The 17,613-nt window shown below is 56.6% G+C and overlaps 1 protein-coding gene across 1 annotated transcript; it reads right to left on the bottom strand.

The window, feature by feature from the left end:
• Window positions 1-12,438: 12,438 nt before the first annotated feature.
• On the bottom strand, window positions 12,439-17,346 carry EN2 (engrailed homeobox 2). Its single transcript, XM_029232870.1, has 2 exons — window positions 16,420-17,346; window positions 12,439-13,242 (listed from the first exon to the last, which is right to left on the bottom strand). Exons 1-2 carry the CDS (start codon window positions 17,087-17,089, stop codon window positions 12,926-12,928), a joined length of 987 nt encoding a protein of 328 aa, XP_029088703.1. The 5' UTR covers window positions 17,090-17,346; the 3' UTR covers window positions 12,439-12,925.
• Between the last annotated feature and the right edge of the window lie 267 nt (window positions 17,347-17,613).

Genomic DNA, 17,613 nt, shown 5'->3' with positions numbered 1-17,613 from the left:
ACTTTATATTCTGGGGTGGAGGGATCACACAAGTCCACTCAAACATGTAGTTTTCTCTTACTAAGTTAGTAGAGATGAAAATGTAAATTTATTTGAGTTGGACAAGCATCACCCAGAATGACCACAAAAGAGGGATGTGGGTGTAGGAATAGTGAACACGTGAGCCTTGAATATTTATTATACTGAGCAGATTACGAGAATGGTGCTAATATCAACGTACCCAAATTGTGCTACGTCAGAACCTCAGATGGTAGGGCGTGTGGCACGGCTCATTGGCTTTGAACGCAGATAAGCATCTGTACCAGAGACACGTCACAAGTTCCTTAACCTCATTCTTAGCTTTGCCTTCTCAGCCCTCCAGCTAAATGCCCACATGGGCCCTCTTGCCTTTCAGAATTAAACCATCAGTAGTTATAACAACGGACATGCATCCTGTATCATCCCAGGGGCTGTGTGGGCGCAGTGCTTGCACTTCAATCTCCTTCCTCATTCGGGTCGAGGCTCCTAGAGGGAGGAGTGGGAAAGGATGAGGCTGCAGAACAAGAGGTGAAAGTTCAAGGGCAGGGAGACTGTCTCTCTTCTCAGGACCGGGCTGGCACCAGAGTCAGGAGGAACAGGCCACCATCACTGGTGTCATGCACAGGGTTCCTGTTAGGTCGCTGGCCTGTACCGCTCTGAAATGTTAACTGCATGTCTCGGTGTCTCGTCGGCCTAACTCTCTGGGGTCCAGGCGGATGGGGGCTCACTGCCTCTGAGGTCACTCTCTAACCCAAGACGTCCAGAGCTGCAGAGGCGGGAAAGGAATAGGGGCAGCTCACATCCCACCAGCCTTGGGCCTGAGGTCCAAGTGGGTTACCTTGCCCCAGCGCCATTGGCCAGTGCTACTCTGCTTGGGAACTCCCTGCCGGCCCAGTGGTTAGGGCTTTGCACTCTCAGTGCTGAGGTGCTGAGGGCCTGGGTTCGATCCCTGGTTGGGGAATTAAGATCCCACAAGCCTCGTGGTGCAGCAAAAAAAAAAAAAAAAAAAAAAAAAGAAGTGCTACTCCGCTGTCCCCGACCTGCCTACCAGGGAGGCTGGGAAATGCATGGGCGCACGCAGAATGTTTCAGGAGCACCGTGTCACCCCACAGCCCTCCTACCCAGCACTCGTCCTGTGCACTGGTGCCAGGTGTCCATCCCTGGAGCTCACTCCTTGGGAGCAGCCGTGCCCCCGCCTGCCCGGTGACCCGCTTTAAAATGCAATTACTGCTAGACCGTAAATCTTGGGCCTGCCACGGCCAACGCGGTGGCTTCGGGATGTCACCTATGCCCTCTGTGCCTCACTGGTGGCTTCCCAGTAACAGGACTCCGCTCTCAGGACTGCCGTGCCATCATCGTGGCTAGTGTTCGGGAAAGCTCTCGGCTGCTGCCGTGGGTGGTCAGGCTCAGGGCTCTGCAGGCCCGAAGTGGCCGGAGGATGGAAGCCGGGCAAGCCGGGACCAGCGAGGCCCCCGCACCTGCCCTCATGGCTGGTGGGTGGCCAGTCCTCTGAGACAGTGCAGGACGAGAGGTCTCCATCTAACACTTTTCCCCAAGTGTTTCAATCAAACAAGCTTCTGTTCTTCTCCACCTAACACAGAACCTAGAGCACACGGTGCTGTTTGTCGCGGGCCGGCTCTGTGCTTCCTCCTCTCCCGTCTTCTGTGCTGCTCCTCTGCAGTCTCGCCAAGAGCAGCCACGTTTCCGGTTTGAGAGGCTCAGTCCCGACTCGACTGCTCCGCTGCACGTGAGCTAGACTCACTCACACAGGGTTAGCAAGACTGAAAACATCGGCCACAACAACAGCTCTGCGTTAACACGGGTACCAAGCACCCAGAGAGGCTCGGCTCCCCCTGGGCGCCCAGTGGGACCCCGACACTGCAGGGCCTCCTGCAGGGACGTCAGCGCTGCCTCCATCAGGACTCCAGTGACGATGCCTCCAGCATCTCCTCTGTGCCAGGCGTGATTCTGTATCCCTCATGGTGCCAGCTCGTGGGGATCTCCCCAGAGCCTGCAGGGTGGCTTCTCTCTTTCCTTCTCTCCAGGTTTCAGATGAGGAAACCAAGACCGCGAGGGGAAAGGAAGACTTGCAACAGAATAACCGTGCTCTGTGCAGCCCCCATGGGGGACGAAGCGCCTTTCTGTAAATTATTCTATGGGCGGGACAGTGTCTCTCTGGATCACATGGATGCTAAAGTCGAAGGCCGTGTCACGGATGCCACAGACCAGCAGAGGAGCTGAGGGCAGGTGACTGGAGCACGACGACCTGCCGCACGCTGGCCGCCAGGGGGCTCCACTGCAGGGGCTTTACTGGGAGATGGCTTAAGAGAATCCGCCTTACATGCGGAGTACTGGCTGTACTGGGCTGAAGAACATCGCCCCAAAGTCGTGTCCATTCATGAACCTGTGAATGTGACCTTATTTGGAAATAGCATCTTTGCGGATGGGAGTGAAGATGAGGTCATACTGAACTTGGGTGGGCCCTAAATTCAATATAACTGGTGTCCTTATAAAAGGGGGAATTTGGACACAGACATGCATGCAGGGAGAAGGCCATGTGAGCACAGAGACAGAGATTGGAGTGATGTGTCTACAAGCCAAAGAACACCAGGGGTTGATGGTCTGAAGCTGGAGGAGGTGACGGACAGATCCCCTCCTGTAGCCCCAGAAGGAAGCAACCCCGCTGACACCTTGATTCCTGACTTCCAGTCTCCAGAACTGGAGCCCCCAGTTTAAGCCCCCCAGTTTGTAGTGCTTGCTTGGGGCAGCCTAGGAAGCTGGTGCCCTGGCCCTTAGTGGGAACTCAACAAACGCTAGATACTGTCATTATTTAAGACAGAAAGACACAACGGACCAAATATCTGGGAACCCTGACTGCTGGAATAAGAAACCCAAAGGAAGGGCTAGGATGTCTTCTAAGGAAACCACCAGCCAAAGTACACACACTCAAGGAGTTGAGAGAGACAGGAGGAGGGGTCTCCCAGGAAGGGTCTCCTCGGGCCACCCTGGCTGCTAGCCACTGTGCTTTTTTCAGTCTCGCTTCCCTGGAATTCTGAAACTCATCATGTACCAGTTGTGGGTTTACAGTAACTGCAATGTTACGCAACTTGCTTCCTAACTTCAAGGGGACTTGAGAGAATTGTGGCAGAAATGGACATTCCTAAGTCCTGGAAACCAGAGGCAGTTTTGGGGGCGAAGGCTGCCGCCAGGCTGCCCCTCCCCCAGTCGGCCTGCCAGTCGCCTCCCCTGGGGGACAGTGGGCCGACTGGGATCCAGAAGGACAGAGGAGGGTCTTTGGAACGCAGGGATGCAATGTATTGCCTTAGTGTGAGTCAGGTTTTATGCCCGAGGCAGAGGGAATTCAAACACACACTAGAGCAGAAAGACAGAAACTGCCCTTTAGATGGCTGCCACCAGCAATATCCGGCCGGCAGCTTCTACAGGGAAGTTTAACCTTCTGTAACCTTACAGTAAGCTCTCCAGCACCAGCGCGCGCGCTCTCTCTCTCCCGCTCTCTCTCTCTCCCACACACAGTCAGATATACAGATATACCTGCAATCATCTATAATTTTTACCATAATGGTTTTATCTGGGGTGGGGGCCCTACAGGCTGACGCCCTTCCTTCTTCTCTCTGCACCTAACGTCTTACACATGCATACCTACACAACTCACACGTTCACATCTCACAGGAACTGAAACTTAGGCAGCCCCGAACCTGCAAGCTTCTTGCTCATCAGGGCAATACCGGATGTACAGTTGGAGCTCGGCAAATAATTAATAGTAATGAAAATTGACATTGTAAAAATTAAAGTGAGAGGGCTGACAGAAAGGAATTGGTTTGGTTGTCAAACCTCAGGCCTAAAGGGAAACAGATTGCTTTGGAGAATCTTTTAATTAATTTCAGAGTTTCCCTGTTTCTTTGCCAAATGAACTGAGTTCCTTTCTTGGCCATCAGGATCTTTCACAGACTGAGGGAGGCATGGGGAGAGTTGAGTGGTGTCGGGGATCGTCCCATCCCGGGAGCCTCCAGAATTCCCTGCCCTCCCAGCAAAGAAAGCCCGAGATGGGGGTGATGCAGCCCAAAGAGGGGTTCGCTTTGTAAGTTTACTTTTACTACCTATGAATAAACCAGGAGGTCTACCTCATTCATAGCTAAAATAAAAATGGACCTCTACCGTCTGACCAAGTTCAGCCACTGAGCTGCAGCATTAACTTGTATTCTAACAAGATTAAAATATATTTGTCCCGGGGATTAGCATACTTAAGTCCCCTTTCCCCTTTTGAGCGGTAGCAGGGCACTTTGATCTGCCTTGCGTGGCAAGAGCACGGCTTGGGCCCAGCTATCCGACTGCCAAGTGTGAAATCGGCCTGATGTCATCCTCATTCTTCATCTTTTACATCTTCCACCAGTTTAATTATATTTCCGCCACAAAGCTCTGGCGCCTCATTGCATATTCGAGTTTGACTAGGAAGCATTTAAAAAAAAAACATAGGTGCGAATGAAATACCCCTGTAGGGGGAAGGGAGGGGTCTGCAAATCTCATGGTGCAAAGGCAACGAGCCCCAGCCCTCGGGTTGCCCCAGGGACGTTCTCACCTGCATGGAAATGTGCGTCCGTCCTGGCCCGCTCTGTGCTGGGCCCAGCGCCCTCATTTGGTGCCAGGCACAAAGGCCATTGTCACGCCCGTGCGTTGCGTTTGGGGCTGTTTGGCTTGTGACTCCGGCCGGTTTGTATTACATCCATCCTCTGTCGCGTTGGTTTTGTCTCCTTGGGGCTCGGAGTCCACACGCGCGCTCCTGTCGCTGTGTAAAAGCCGTCTTCCTCCCGGCGGCGAGTGAGTTGATGTGTCACCCACGAATCGCCCACTTTGAGGCAGTGTGCAACCGCCACAAAAAACTGTAGGGCGCACTGAGTGCCCAAAGGGGACGTGTCTGGCTGACCTTTGATCACCTCAAAGGAATCAGACAGTTTAACTCTCCAACCAGACGCGGTACTCTGGCCCTCCAGCCCTTCGCAAATTCCCCAGAACTGCTGGGAAAGCCAGGCTGCCGGCCGAATAGGCCTTGGTACCCCAGTGGGGCACCTCCTGATACCTCAACCCCAGGGCCACCAGAGCCTCCCGGGTGCCTTGGAAGGGGAGGGCGGGGGAGGGGATCCGTGGCCGGGCCGAGGTCCTGCGGGCACCCCTCCGAGGGCATTGGTGTTTGGGAGAGGAAACAAACCACCCGCAGGCCTGCCTGGGTTTTGACCTTCACCCCAGCCCACCCGGCTCTATTCACACCCTGCTAGAGTGTCTCAGAGAGCCAGCACTCTCCAAGGGTCGCCCGTCAGGGACGTTGGGTGTCACTTCCACATACAAGCCGGACAGAACAGAAATGCAGGTCGGCGTTCTGAGCCTTCGGGAGCAGGTCAGCACTGGGAAATGCGCTGCTCTCGGGCAGCCCCCTTCGTCTGAGATTTCCCCGGGTCTCCCCCTTTCTCCGCGGGGTATACACAGGTAAAAACAATAAGTAGACGGAGTTGATGTTCACGTTCTCGATGTGGGGAGAACAAAGCGGCAACTCTACTTTTTTTAAAAGGTCCAGATTTAGGACCATTTTTATTTTAAATCATCAGACTTGTTAAAATGGGAGGTTAACAGCACATTGCTTCTTCAGTTGAATGATATAATTATAAAATTATCTCCACATAATTACCTCAGGATTATGTTTCATTCTGGTTAGCATGTAATCAAAGCCTGTTATGCTTTTAGCTATAGGAACAGCAATTAATTTCAAAGCGGTACTTAGACCCTTTAATATTTAGACAAAATAGCTCATCATGTCACGAGGAGGCCGTCTGGCTTTCGCAGGAAGAGCCGTGGGTGGGGCGGGTGTGATGCACCGGGGACGTGGGTTGGACACACTGCAGGGGGCAGCCTCGCGCCCAGCCGTCCATGTCCGGGTGGGTGCCCACCGCCCGGGCTGCGAGTCAGCTGTGTCTCATGGCCATGAGGCTCCCTGCTCAGTGCGGTAATTATCGATTGGAATGGAAAATGGAGTGGCAGGTAAAGTCACTGAGCTTCTACAGAAACCCAAGGCACAGCACCTTGCTCAGTTTTTGGAAGAGCCTGGGGGAAAGATCCTGATATGAATATGGGTGCCTGTGTTTTCGAGCCCTGTGATTACAAAGTGCACGCGTAGCAGTGTTTCAAAAGAGAAGGGGGCTCATGATTCTAGAAAGTGCTAACTGCAGTCCTGCGTCTCTACTGGTGGGACTGTTTTCTGTTCTCCTTCAGCTCCCACCACTGCTCCACTTTTTATAACCATGTGAATATCACCTCTCCTATTTCACGGTCTCCCCCCTGTCCCGTTTCCCCTGACAACTATATAGATGCAGCACGGGATGGCAGTAGCGAGGAATGTGTAGGCACTTTACCAAAAACAGGCCCTGGGCTGGCTGGGACCCACGTGAGCTGAGCACAACTTTCCCCCGCAGAGCAAGAGTTCCACCACCCAAGTAGCGAGCCCTGTTCTGTACCAGGAGCTTTCTGTCCATTTCCCCACAGAAACCCCTCACAGGAAACCTATTAGGTAGGTGTTCTTTCTGCTTGAAGCACGAATGATTGGGCTCTGGGGCTGGTAAGTAACACAGTCGAGCGCAGGGCTGCGTGGTCACAAAACTCTTCCCTTTCCCCGCCCTGCACTTCATTCAGTGCGAAGTGCTGTTATATAAATACCTGCATGAAAAAATGTGCAACTTGAGCCGTCTGCAAGCTGATGTGAGGGACCCTGAACCCTGGGGCATCTGAGAGCAAGCTCAGCCTAATGCTTTCTTAGCAGGCTTCAGTCTTGTCCCAAACAAATAGATGTTTGGAAGCCAGCATGCCCATCATTCATTCTCGAGATTGAAATCTGTCCAATTTTCACCCAGATGTTTCGGCACTGCAGGGCATAATCTGAGACTTAAAACGACAGCCACTGAGTTACAATGGAAATGGTTTATCCGGGCACCTTACTCGCAGGAACAGAGTAACGGTATTAGCCTTGGCAGGAATAAATTCTGCCAAAGGCTGGGTGACTCTGCTGTGTCCCCTACTGCCTGAATCTGAAGAAACGCCAGCTTTCCAGATTCATATTTTGTTGGTGGGAGTGTGAGAGTCAAAATCCTCAGGAGAAAGTTGTGGCCTGAAGGGAAAACTCAGACGCGCATGCCATGGCCACGCAATGACGCCAGAGGGCAGGGGCCGGGGTCCTGGCGAAGTTGGAGGGAAGCGGCCAGTCTGCTGCCGGGAGGGGCCGCAGACACAGGAACCCGGCAGCAACTCCTCGCGGCACGCTAGGCAGCTGGAGCCTGTGATTACCCATCCAAAGAGGAGAGAAAAGCGGAGGAAGAAAGGGAAGTTAGCGGAGGGGGTAGAGGTTGGGGGAGGAGGAGGGCAAACCCCGGCGCAGAGCCTGACAGTCCTCTTCCAGACAAAGGACTTGGCGGGAGGAGAGAACCCCGAACGCGCCGGCTGAAAGGCGGTCGGAGGCCCCTTCCGCCGGCAGCGCGCTCGGGCCGCGCGGCCAAGTTTCACAGCTCGACAGATGGGGCTGAGCGGCGACCCGCCCCGATCCTTCCAGACGGTCCGCGCACGCAGTGACCCCCACCCTCCCTCGGTCCACGGAGGACCCTGGGCGGTGTCAGGGTCCCTCCCACCCGCGTTCCCACCCCGAGCCCCTCCGCGGAGGAGAAAGCGCCGCAGGCCCGCCGCGCGGGGAAGACTGGGGCGGGGGGTGATGGGGCGGGGTGGGGGGATCTTCTCTGGGACGCCTTCCAGGCTGAGGGGGTGAAAAGGCGGCCAGGGAGGCAGATCTCGGCCACTCTTTGTTCCGGGCAAAGCGCGGGGCTCAGCCCTGGAAGGAGGGGTGGGGCAGGACAGCCAATGGGGCGAGTCCGGGGCTCCGGCCCCAGGATTCTCCCTTCACGGAACACCGGTCCTGGCGTCCCCCGGGGACACGGAGGGCCTAGGGCTTTGGGGACACCCTACCTCCGCCCGCAGGTGTTGCCCAGGCCTGGCAAGGGCCTGGGGCTGGGCTCCGCGAAGGGCAGCAAGCCCGGGCCACACCTGTGTCCGAGACTCTGGTCGTTTCCCCCAGCCCCATCTTGGGGGGCTCCCCACACCCCTCTGCGGGGATTGGGCCCAAGCCGGAGAGGTGGCCAGTCACCCTGGCGGCTAAGCAGGAGGCTAATAACAACAACAGCAATAATAATAACGCGGTCATCGTCAGTCTCACCAGCCAGGCCCTGCGCGAGGCCAACCACGCTTGATCAAATCTCGTAATTAGGAGTCACTTTAATGAGTGTTATTACATTTCAGGAGATTTCAAGACTGGCCTTTTATTTTCTGTGGGCGGGGATCATAAATAGAATGAAGTATACGAGATTATTAATAAAAACATGAAGGGTCTACGAGGGGCTCGCGCGGCCCGGCTCACGAAGTGCGCCCTGGAGCTCAGGGCTCCGGCACCGCGAAGGGGGCCCGCGGGGTCAGGGGACTCAGCGCTGTGCCCCGCCTGCGACCGCCTGTCTCCCGCCATCCCATCTCCCCCCCACACCCGCCTCCTCTTCCTGGAGGCCTCTTCCTCGGCTCTGATAGGAAGCAGAAGCGCTGAAAGGAGGTCCCCACCCCGATGCCTGGCTTGGTGCTGCAGTGCGTGCGTGTAGGCAGGGTCGGGGTGCGGGGCGGGGGGGTCGGTCTCCCCGAGGCCTTGGTCGCCAGCCGCTATTAACCTCCCAGAGCGCGGCGGCTCCTCCTGGCAAGCGACCGTTTTCGGAGGAGCCGGGACCTTCCCGGGGGCGCTTGGGGAGCTGCGCGGGCGGGCAGAGACCGGAGAGGTCGGATATTAAACAAGCGGGAGACAGAATGACTTTTAGCCGAGCCGGAGCGAGCAAACGCGGCCTCCCGGCCGGCCCCGCACGGTCTGCGAGCGTACTTGCATACATAGTGCCTGGTGTTTGCTGTGCACGCTGTTCGCCCGGGCACACCTGTACCGAGCAGTCCCGAAGCCCCACGGATTTGCCCTTTTCACTCAAGGGAAAACAGAAAAGATGGACCTCCTTGGAGGTCAGACTGGGGGCTCCTCCCTTGTCTCCCCTAAAGAAAGCGCTTGGCCGTTTACTTTGGGCGACCTTCCGACCTGTGTTGACCCGCAGATTCTGACGCCAGCACGAGGGTCGGGCGCTACTTCTTCGACCCCTTTCGGCAGCCGGAGGAGGAAGGCTCTCTAAGCGCCAAGGAACCCTGCTCCGCAGGCCTGGGGGTGGCCGCAACTGTCCTCCCCATCCCCGTCCCCGGGCTCCCAGGCCTCAGCCTGGTCTCTACCCGGCTAAGGAGGACTGTGGACACAGCTCTGCCTGGGCCTGGTAGGGACACAGCCAGGCCTGGGGGCGGGGGCCGTTCAGCTCCAAGGAGCAAGGACTTCCTTTACAAAGGAACTTTCCTCGGAGGGACATTTAGGAAACCGGCCTCCTGTGGGGGCAACGACCTGGTGGGGGCCCAGCCCGGTGCGTCACCGGTGCTGCAGCCCGGGTCCAAATCCGAGACACGTAGAACCATCCGTGGTGGTCCAGGTGGAACCGAGTGGCAGCTGGACTTCAGAAAGCGTGGCCTTCCCTTTCGGCCTGACTCTGGTCTCCACTAGCTCCTAGTGAAAGTGGCTGGCGAGCACTGAAGTGGATCTCCATGACTTATGAGTTTAGACTGTAGCTGTTGAATTTTAAAAATGTAATGAACACAGGAGCAAAACCAGAATCTCAGCGTTTGGAAGGTCTGAGAGCTCATTTAGTCCAATCCCCTACCGAAAGGGGGAAAAAAGCAAAAGAAAAGTCATATGCCACTGTAGGCCTAGTGTCTGCTTGCATGCCTCTGAGGACGGGGAACTCATTATCTTGCAGAACCATACATAGCCCCTTAACAGTGCTATGATTTGCCAACAGATTAAAAAACAAACCCCAAAAATGCTTAATGTTGCTATGTTGTCTTTTTATTAAAAAGAGAGGGAGAGAGAGGCCAATCGGGTAATAGAAGTTGTGCTAGTGGAGTTTTATTTTGTCTTTAGGAACCCCCAGATCTGTGCAGGGGTGGGGTGGTGGCTAGGGAAGACGCTGGGGATTGCTGGCGTGATCCCGCCCCATTAATGCTCCAGGCAGCTGGAGCTCTGGAGCCTCCGCAGTGAGGAACTTGTCTTTGCAAAACCTGGGAGCAGCTCAGCTCCTGCCAGGAGGCCCAGCGTCCTTCCTCTTGGGAAGCCGGTGTGGAACTGAAAGGCCTAAAAGGTCGCCTTTGGAACAGATGATCCTCTCTAGTCTCTGAGCTTCTTTTTCTGGGAGAATAAAGCTTTTTTAAGCCAAGAAAGTTTGGAAATAGGGCAGTTGGGTGCTGTCCTGCGTGGCCAAGTGGGTTGTGGGTCCCGAGATCGAAAATCCCAACCGCTTCCAGCAGAGGCATCCGGTCAGCTCCGGCAAAGCCGGTCCTTTCCAGGCATCCGCCTTGGGATGTTGTCCATGTCCGTTGCTTTGGGGGTAAAGACAACAACCAAACGTAAAAGGGGAGAGCCTCTTTGTCTCAGGTCAACTAATAGTTCCTCTCCCCAGCGGGTGAGCGCCTCTGTCCAGCTGAGGAGCAGCCAGGGGGATGGAGACCTGTTGAGTCCTGCAAGATTTTAAATATTTATTCAACGGAAAAGCACCGTACTTTGGAACACTTCCTTCTGGTAAAGAAATGTGTACTTAAATTACTTTGGTTGTTTTGTATTCACATATCCAAAGTGTCTTCATTATTTAAAAAAAAAAATTACGCTTCTGGCTACGAAGGTAGGTATGTGCACACCTGCTGGCAGAGCCGAAGACCACGAGCACCTGAGCACCGGGGAGGATGCCCAGGGTAGTGTGGCTGGACTCAGAAACACACTTAAAAAAAAACTCGTCATTACACCTTGGACATCCAATATTTTACAATAAAGCGTTTTTTTTTTTTTATTTAATGTAACTTTCAAGAATTTAAACACACAAAAATGCAGGGGGAATGTTCACAATTTTGATAGCCACAGTTGTAAATAGAAACATTCATTTCTTATAAGATTATAAATATTTACTACTGGAACTGTAAAACGCACATGTTTTATAAACTAAAAAATAAAAAAATAAAAAACCAAAAACCTTTGCTTCCTGCTCACAAGGCAGATCATTTCATTGCGTCTCCTAAGCAGTGCATGGTTATTCACAGAACTTTAAATCGCAACTTCTGCTTTTATAGCTTCTGTTTTAAAAAGGTTTACATCACTATGTACAAAGTGAAACTATTATCGCAGTGAAATAAAGAGGTTTAAGGCAAAGAGAGGAGTTCACTCTCAGTCCTCAGGGGCAGAGCCATGACTCCTGGCTCAGCCATGGTACACCCCCTGGGCTGTCCCAGTGCAGATGGACATTTGGACACAATTCTTTTTCCATACACTAAACAGAAGACAGTGTGGAGTTATACATATAGATATAGATAATGTGTTTGTTTATATATATGTACTTAATGGGGATATATTGAATATATTTAATTTACACTGTACCACACCTTCAAAAAAATAAAATGTATATTTTAAAAAAACAAAAGACAAAAAGTGATAAGAAATGATTATTTACACATTTTCTTCCTTCCTCTAGATCCTGGAGAATTCTGAGTTCCTTTAAAAGTCAAGGTAGCCACATGTTCCAGAATTGTGGACTCTTACACGTCTGCTTGTGTGTGTGTATATGAGCATATATATATATACGTACACACACACACACACATATTTACCTTGAAAGAATGTTCTCTATAGCAGAAGCGGCCACTTTACAAAAAAAAAGAAAAAAGAAAAGAAAAGAAAGAAAGAGAAGAAAAAAGGATGGGAGGAAATGCCAGTTCCCTCTCCAGGCCTCTGCCGGCCAGAGACGGAGGCAGCGGACCTCGGCCGCGTTTCTGGGGCCCAGGCGGCCCCTGGGCAGCTGATGGAGCCGCAGGGGAGTCTCTGGGCCCAGGCCCGGAGGGGTGGGGCGGCCTCACCGCCCGCGGGCTTCCGGCCACATACCCGGCCCCTCGGCCCTGAGCCCCGGAGCGGGTGCCCGGAGGCGGGAGGCGGGCAGCTGGACTGGGGACAGAGACACAGACGCAGACGGAAGCACGCAGGGAGGCGCGGGCCAGGTCTCGGCGAGGAGGGGGACCGGAGGACAGGGAGGGAAGGCAGGAGGCGGGGACGAGGGAGCCGGCCGTGGGCCCCTCGGCCCAGGCAGCCCGGCACGTCCAGGCGCGATGCGGGAGAGGGCGGAGAGGGCGGGGGGGGGGGGGGGCCGAGCCTCCAGCCGCCGCCCCGTCATGGCCCTTTCGCCGCCGACTGCCGGATGGCGAGGCCGAGGCCGGGGATGCGGCCCCTCCTGCTGCCCTCACCAAGCCCACACGAACAAAGTGGCAGAACTCATAGACCAAGTAGGAGCTATTTATTCGGTTCACAGTCGTGTGAAATGCAGCAATAAAAATCTTTGGACTTCAGCAAGTTGTTTTAATTTTTTTCTTCTTTTGAAATTAAAAAAAGAAAAAAAGTGTCCGATGTCCCATAATGGAACTTAGGGGATTAAAAAAGATGAAACCCTACGCAGCCCCCTTCGCAAAAAAAAAAAATCGTAAAATTAGCATAATCTCAAACATAAGAAAACTCAAAAAGTATTTTATAGTCAGATATTTTGGATTTTACACCTCCTGTAAATTATATATAGAGAATATTGCAGAACCATAGCTAATACACGGTATTTTCACTATTAATGCTGGTATAATCTTTATACACTGGCCCTTTATTTATGATTTGAAATTATTGCATTGTTTAGCTCGGACTGAGACTGGGCTTGGAGCCCGCCCCCTACTCACTGTCCGACTTGCCCTCCTTGGCGGTGGTGGAGTGGTTGTACAGGCCCTGCGCCATGAGGTGCACGGCCAGCGTGTTCTTGTTGCCCGTGGCCTTCTTGATCTTGGCGCGCTTGTTCTGGAACCAAATCTTGATCTGTGACTCGTTGAGGCTGAGCTCCTGGGCCAGGCTCTGGCGCCGCTGCTCCGTCAGGTACCTGTTGGTCTGGAACTCGGCCTTGAGCCTCTGCAGCTGCTCCGCCGTGAAGGCCGTGCGGGGCCGCTTGTCCTCTTTGTTGGGATTCTTCTTCTTTGGTTTGCGAGACCTGGGACCTAGATAGGCATGGCGGACACAGAGAACTCGGGTGAGGAGGGCTCCAGTCCTGCCTCCTTACTCATGGGTAGGTCACCCACGGGCACGGAAGGATGCAGAAGCCGGGAGGGAGGCGGCTGCCCAGGTCCAGCTGGCTGACCTGGAGGAAAGCTGGCCTGGACTTGAGATGGGATAGGGCGGAGCTCCCACCCACCTCTAGGACCCTCCCCTGGGGAGCGAGGATGTGGCCCAGGGAGTCTGCAGGAGGGACTGTGAGTGCCGGTGAAGGGCAGGCTTAGCGGAAAGGGCTCCGGATGAAAGGAGAACTCCTGCAGGAAACCGAAAAACCACAACTTTGTGGCCAGGTTTCTTCTAGTCCTTTCTGAGGTTCTGTCCAGGAATAAGGACAGGACGGGAGTAGATGCTGGAAGAGAGGTGAGGGGGAAAGATCGGGGCAGGGCAGCCAGAGTAGCAGGAAGAGCCCTGGGGGGTGTAAAGGGACTCCCACAGGGAACACCCCCAGGTCCTAAGGGCCGGGGGTGCAGGGGCAGGTGGGCCCCGAGAACAGGAGGGGCCCAGAGGTCTGCCTTCCCACGGGAAGGCGCCCACATGTCCTTGCCTGAGTGGGGCTGGAGCACTGAGCTTCCTACCCCTTCACCACACCAGGTCTCCCCAGTCCCCTGTCCAGGAGAGGGGGCACGGCGCACGGTCGGGAGCGGAGGAGGCCGCTGGGGGCCCGGGTGACCTTGGACAGAGGTTCACACTTCTGACCCCTCACACCTCCTCCGCTGGGACGCCCTACAGCACTTGAGGTTGGCTTGGGACAGAGGTGGTGAGGCTCTCAGGACCTTGCCATGAGAAAAGGCCTGAAAAAGGAGAGCAGAGGGAAGGGAGCCAAGTGCGTTCTTTTCGTTGGTTTCAGAAGGTGGGCCCCGCGAGCATGTCTGTGAGGTAAGAGGTCTTTGCAGGAGGGAGTCACGGCTGCACGCCTGGGGTTCTTAATCTGTGAAGTGTGTGAATTGACTCTGGGGGGCTCCTGGCCCCAGCTTCTTCCGAGGCACCCTCGGTGGGAGGCTGGAGAAGGCTTGACCTCGGGCAGCCGGAGCACCCAGGTCCCCGCCCCTCGCTCCCCCGTCCCCCGCCCCTCTGCAGGGTCAAGGGGCTGCCGGGCCACGCAGCGCAGCGCTGGCGGAGGGATCCAGCTGCGAGCCCCCGCCGGAGGCAGCCGGACCCGGACCAGGAGCAGGAAGGTGGGTTCGGTCCTCAGCTCGCGCGGAGCGAGGGGTCTGGGACGGTCCGCAGGCCCAGGAGGCGCCGAGCCCTCCCTGCCCCGCCTACCGAGCCCTGTCCTCCCTCTCCGGGAGGCACGATCGGAAAGAGAAGGCCGTGCGCGCTGGCGAGGGGGCGCCAAGGGCTGATTCGGCTCACACTCCGGGCCTTTTAGCTTCCAGAGCACGCTCCCGCTCACACCCACCCACGCGCACTGCCCCACGCGCGCGCACACTCACGGTCCCGTCGCACCCACGCGGAGGGCACCGGCTCCTCGCCCAGACGCCTGGCTCTTACCCGAGGGGTGCGGATCCGGGGCGGCGGCCAGCGTCCCCGGCGCGCCAAGGAGGAAGGTGGTGTCTCGGCGAGGCCTCGACAGGCCCCGGGCGGCCCCGCGCCTGCTCGGCCCCCCACCGAAGCCTCGCGTAGCGGAGCCGGTTCTCCGTCTCCACTCCCACCCTCCCCACCCCCCCAAACTCCTCTGGTCCTGGGGCGCTCGCACACAACGAATCAGCCCACAAAAGATACCATTTCACGCAAAGAAAATCTTTCTAGAATCAGAATTTTTAGTTCCTTTTCTTTGATTTTCTTTCAAATCGCAAACACTTAAGGAGTCTCGGAAACAGGACCAAACCTCCGCAAGAAAACTCTGCGTTGCTGCTTTCTTAAACGCCAAGAAACAAATCTTATCTTACGGGTTTGTTGTTTTTTTTTTAAGTCCAGGAAGACCAGCCGCCGAGCCAGGCCGGGCTGCCGGGCTCCCGCGGGCCACTGGGGCCTGGCGCGGCCGCGACTTCGGCGCCGCACAAAGCCGGGCCGAGGCTCCTCGCCGGCCGCATTGTGAGCCTATATGTTAATTAAATATTAACAAAGGAGAGAGGCGAGAACAATGGAGCAAATTTAAAATCTAGCTGGAGAAATCTGGATTTCATCAGAGATATACACACCATCTCTGCGGGAAGGCGGCCAAGGGGTGACTTAGTTGTGCTGTGAAATGGGTAAACGACCCCCACAAAACAGTTGAGGGCTGGGGGGGGGCAAGGTGGTCCGTTCTGCGCTGCCGGCTCGGGGACAAATGGAGTCTGCGCCTAATGGCGGTTCGCAGCCGCAGACCCGCATTTAATGCGGCTGATTTCTACAGGGGCATGGACTTAGCTTTTAAAAATCCCGGATCTATGAAAAATACGCCCAGAAGCTCTGCACACCCCCACGGGCTCCCGCCACATTCCCTCTGAAATCTGCTCCTTTCTTACGCAGAGCTGCCCCAGGAAAGCTCTGGGAAAGGTCCTTTCCATTTGGGGACTGCAGGCCTCCCTCCTCCATGCTGTGTGCGCGCCGGCTCGGCAATCAAACCAGGCACGGGGCAAAGGGCGCCTCTGTTTCCATCCCTTCCCTCCGCGGATCCCCCCCAGGTCCCCTCACCAGCCCCAGCTGAGGAAAAGCAAACAGCCTTGCTTTCTTTCCTGGCCACATCTGGGATAACTGGGTCGTAGAATGAGTCTAGGTCTGCGATGGGCTGGGCGTGGGTCCCGGGTCTGGACTGAGTTGGAAGAACACGGAGAAGGGGTGGAGAGTGTGAGCTTCCGGGCCTGTCTGCCAGCCACCCCGTTCCCACCAAATAAACTCCAACCAAGGGAGGGATGGGCTAGGGGCTGCAAGGAGAGGCCCAAAAGGCAAGAGAGAAAGGAGGTCCTGTGCTTTTGCCGTTCTACGAAGTCTGTACCCCCTTGTGAATCAGTCCTGTCCCCTCTTCTGGCCGCTGCCGCGATCAGCGTCAGCCGCAAACAATGTCGCTGTGTGTACGTCTTTGTGTTGGGGGACAGGGATCCTGGTGTCTTCTTCCTCCGGGTAAATTCCCGCGCCAGCGCTGCCCCGCAACCCCACGGGCGTCCCCACGGCGGGCCAGGACATGGGTCCCCAGGACTCACCTGAAGAAGGTCGGTCCGAGTAGCGCGTGCAGTAGACCCAAGCCGGCCAGAGCATGGGTTGCGCACCCAGGTTGGCGCTGGCCTGCGAACTGTCCGAGTCCGAGCTCACAGACAGGTCGCCGCCGCCCAAGCCGCGGGCCTTGAGCGCCCCGTCCAGGGGGCCCCCGGGGTCTCCGCCTTTCTTGGCGCCGCTGTGCAGCGAGAGCGCCTTGGAGCCGCCTTCGCCGTCACCCGAAGAGTCGCCGCCGCCACTGCCGGGCAGCGGTCCGCCCGCACCCGGCGCACCCGGCGCGTTCTGCCGGGGCTCCCGGCCCGACCCCAGGAGCTGCTCGGCACCGCCCGCGCCGCCGCTTCCCTCCGCGCCGCCTTCGCCGCCGCCTCTGCCTCTTCCGGAGCCGGCACAGCACGTCCCCGCGTCCTTTCTCCGGCCGAACTCGGGCCGCAGGATGTTGTCGATGAAGAAGTTGGTAATGCGGTGTGGATGCTGGTGGTTGCCCGGCGCCTGCAGGACCGCGGGCATTATCAGAGCCCGCCGGCGGCCAGTGTCCGCGTCGCCCGGGCTGCTGCCGCCGCCGCCCGAGCCGCCGCTGGGGCTGGATTCCGGCTGCCGCTGCCCCTCCACCGCCGCCGCCGCCGCCGCTTCGCTGGGCTTGGGGTCATTCTCCTCCATGCTGTTGGCAACAATTCCCAAATCGCTTCTCCGGGGAGTCCCTCCAATCAGCCCTCGGCCCGCCCGCTCTGCACGCGGAGACTCTCGCGGCCAGCCCGTGCCCCTACCCCGCCGAGTCTTCCGAGGGCGTGCGCGGCGGCCACAGCCAGGGCTGGGCTCCTACAAGTCGCCGGCCGCGCTCAGAGCGGAGCCACGTTCCAATCCACGAGTTGAGTTAGAAAATACCAAGAGTCGCCCCGCGCCCAGATGCCGGGAGATTCAAAAGAGTCCGGTCCTCGTCTTCGCAGCGCACCCAGGCGCTAGACAGTCACAATGGTCCAGCGTGGACCCGGGGCGCCTCCGGGCTCCGCGCTCCTCTCCACGTCCGGCTGCCTCCGTTCCGGCGCTGCCGCGGCGGCCGCCCGGGACTAGAGCTCCGCGCATGCAGGCAGCGCGCTCCCCCGCGCTCACGCCCGCCGGGGCCCACTCGGGCCGCCGCCGCCGCCCGGCCGCCCCCGCCCGCGCGCCCCGGCCGGCCCTCGAGT

This window comes from Monodon monoceros, unplaced genomic scaffold (genome assembly GCF_005190385.1).
Source record: "Monodon monoceros isolate NGI ecotype Baffin Bay Population unplaced genomic scaffold, NGI_Narwhal_1 Super_Scaffold_2, whole genome shotgun sequence".
NCBI lineage: Eukaryota > Metazoa > Chordata > Mammalia > Artiodactyla > Monodontidae > Monodon > Monodon monoceros.
The sequence above is the reverse complement of the archived record's forward strand: the minus strand, read 5'-3'. Positions and strand labels throughout refer to the sequence as shown.

Bases quoted from the DNA above. Each gene is read 5' to 3' on its own strand.
- EN2 (XM_029232870.1), bottom strand. From the start codon at position 17,089: ATGGAGGAGAATGACCCCAAGCCCAGCGAAGCGGCGGCGGCGGCGGCG. The intron at 13,243-16,419 runs GTGAGTCCTGGG...ATGCCTATCTAG, and splicing joins CTCGGACCGACCTTCTTCAG to GTCCCAGGTCTCGCAAACCA.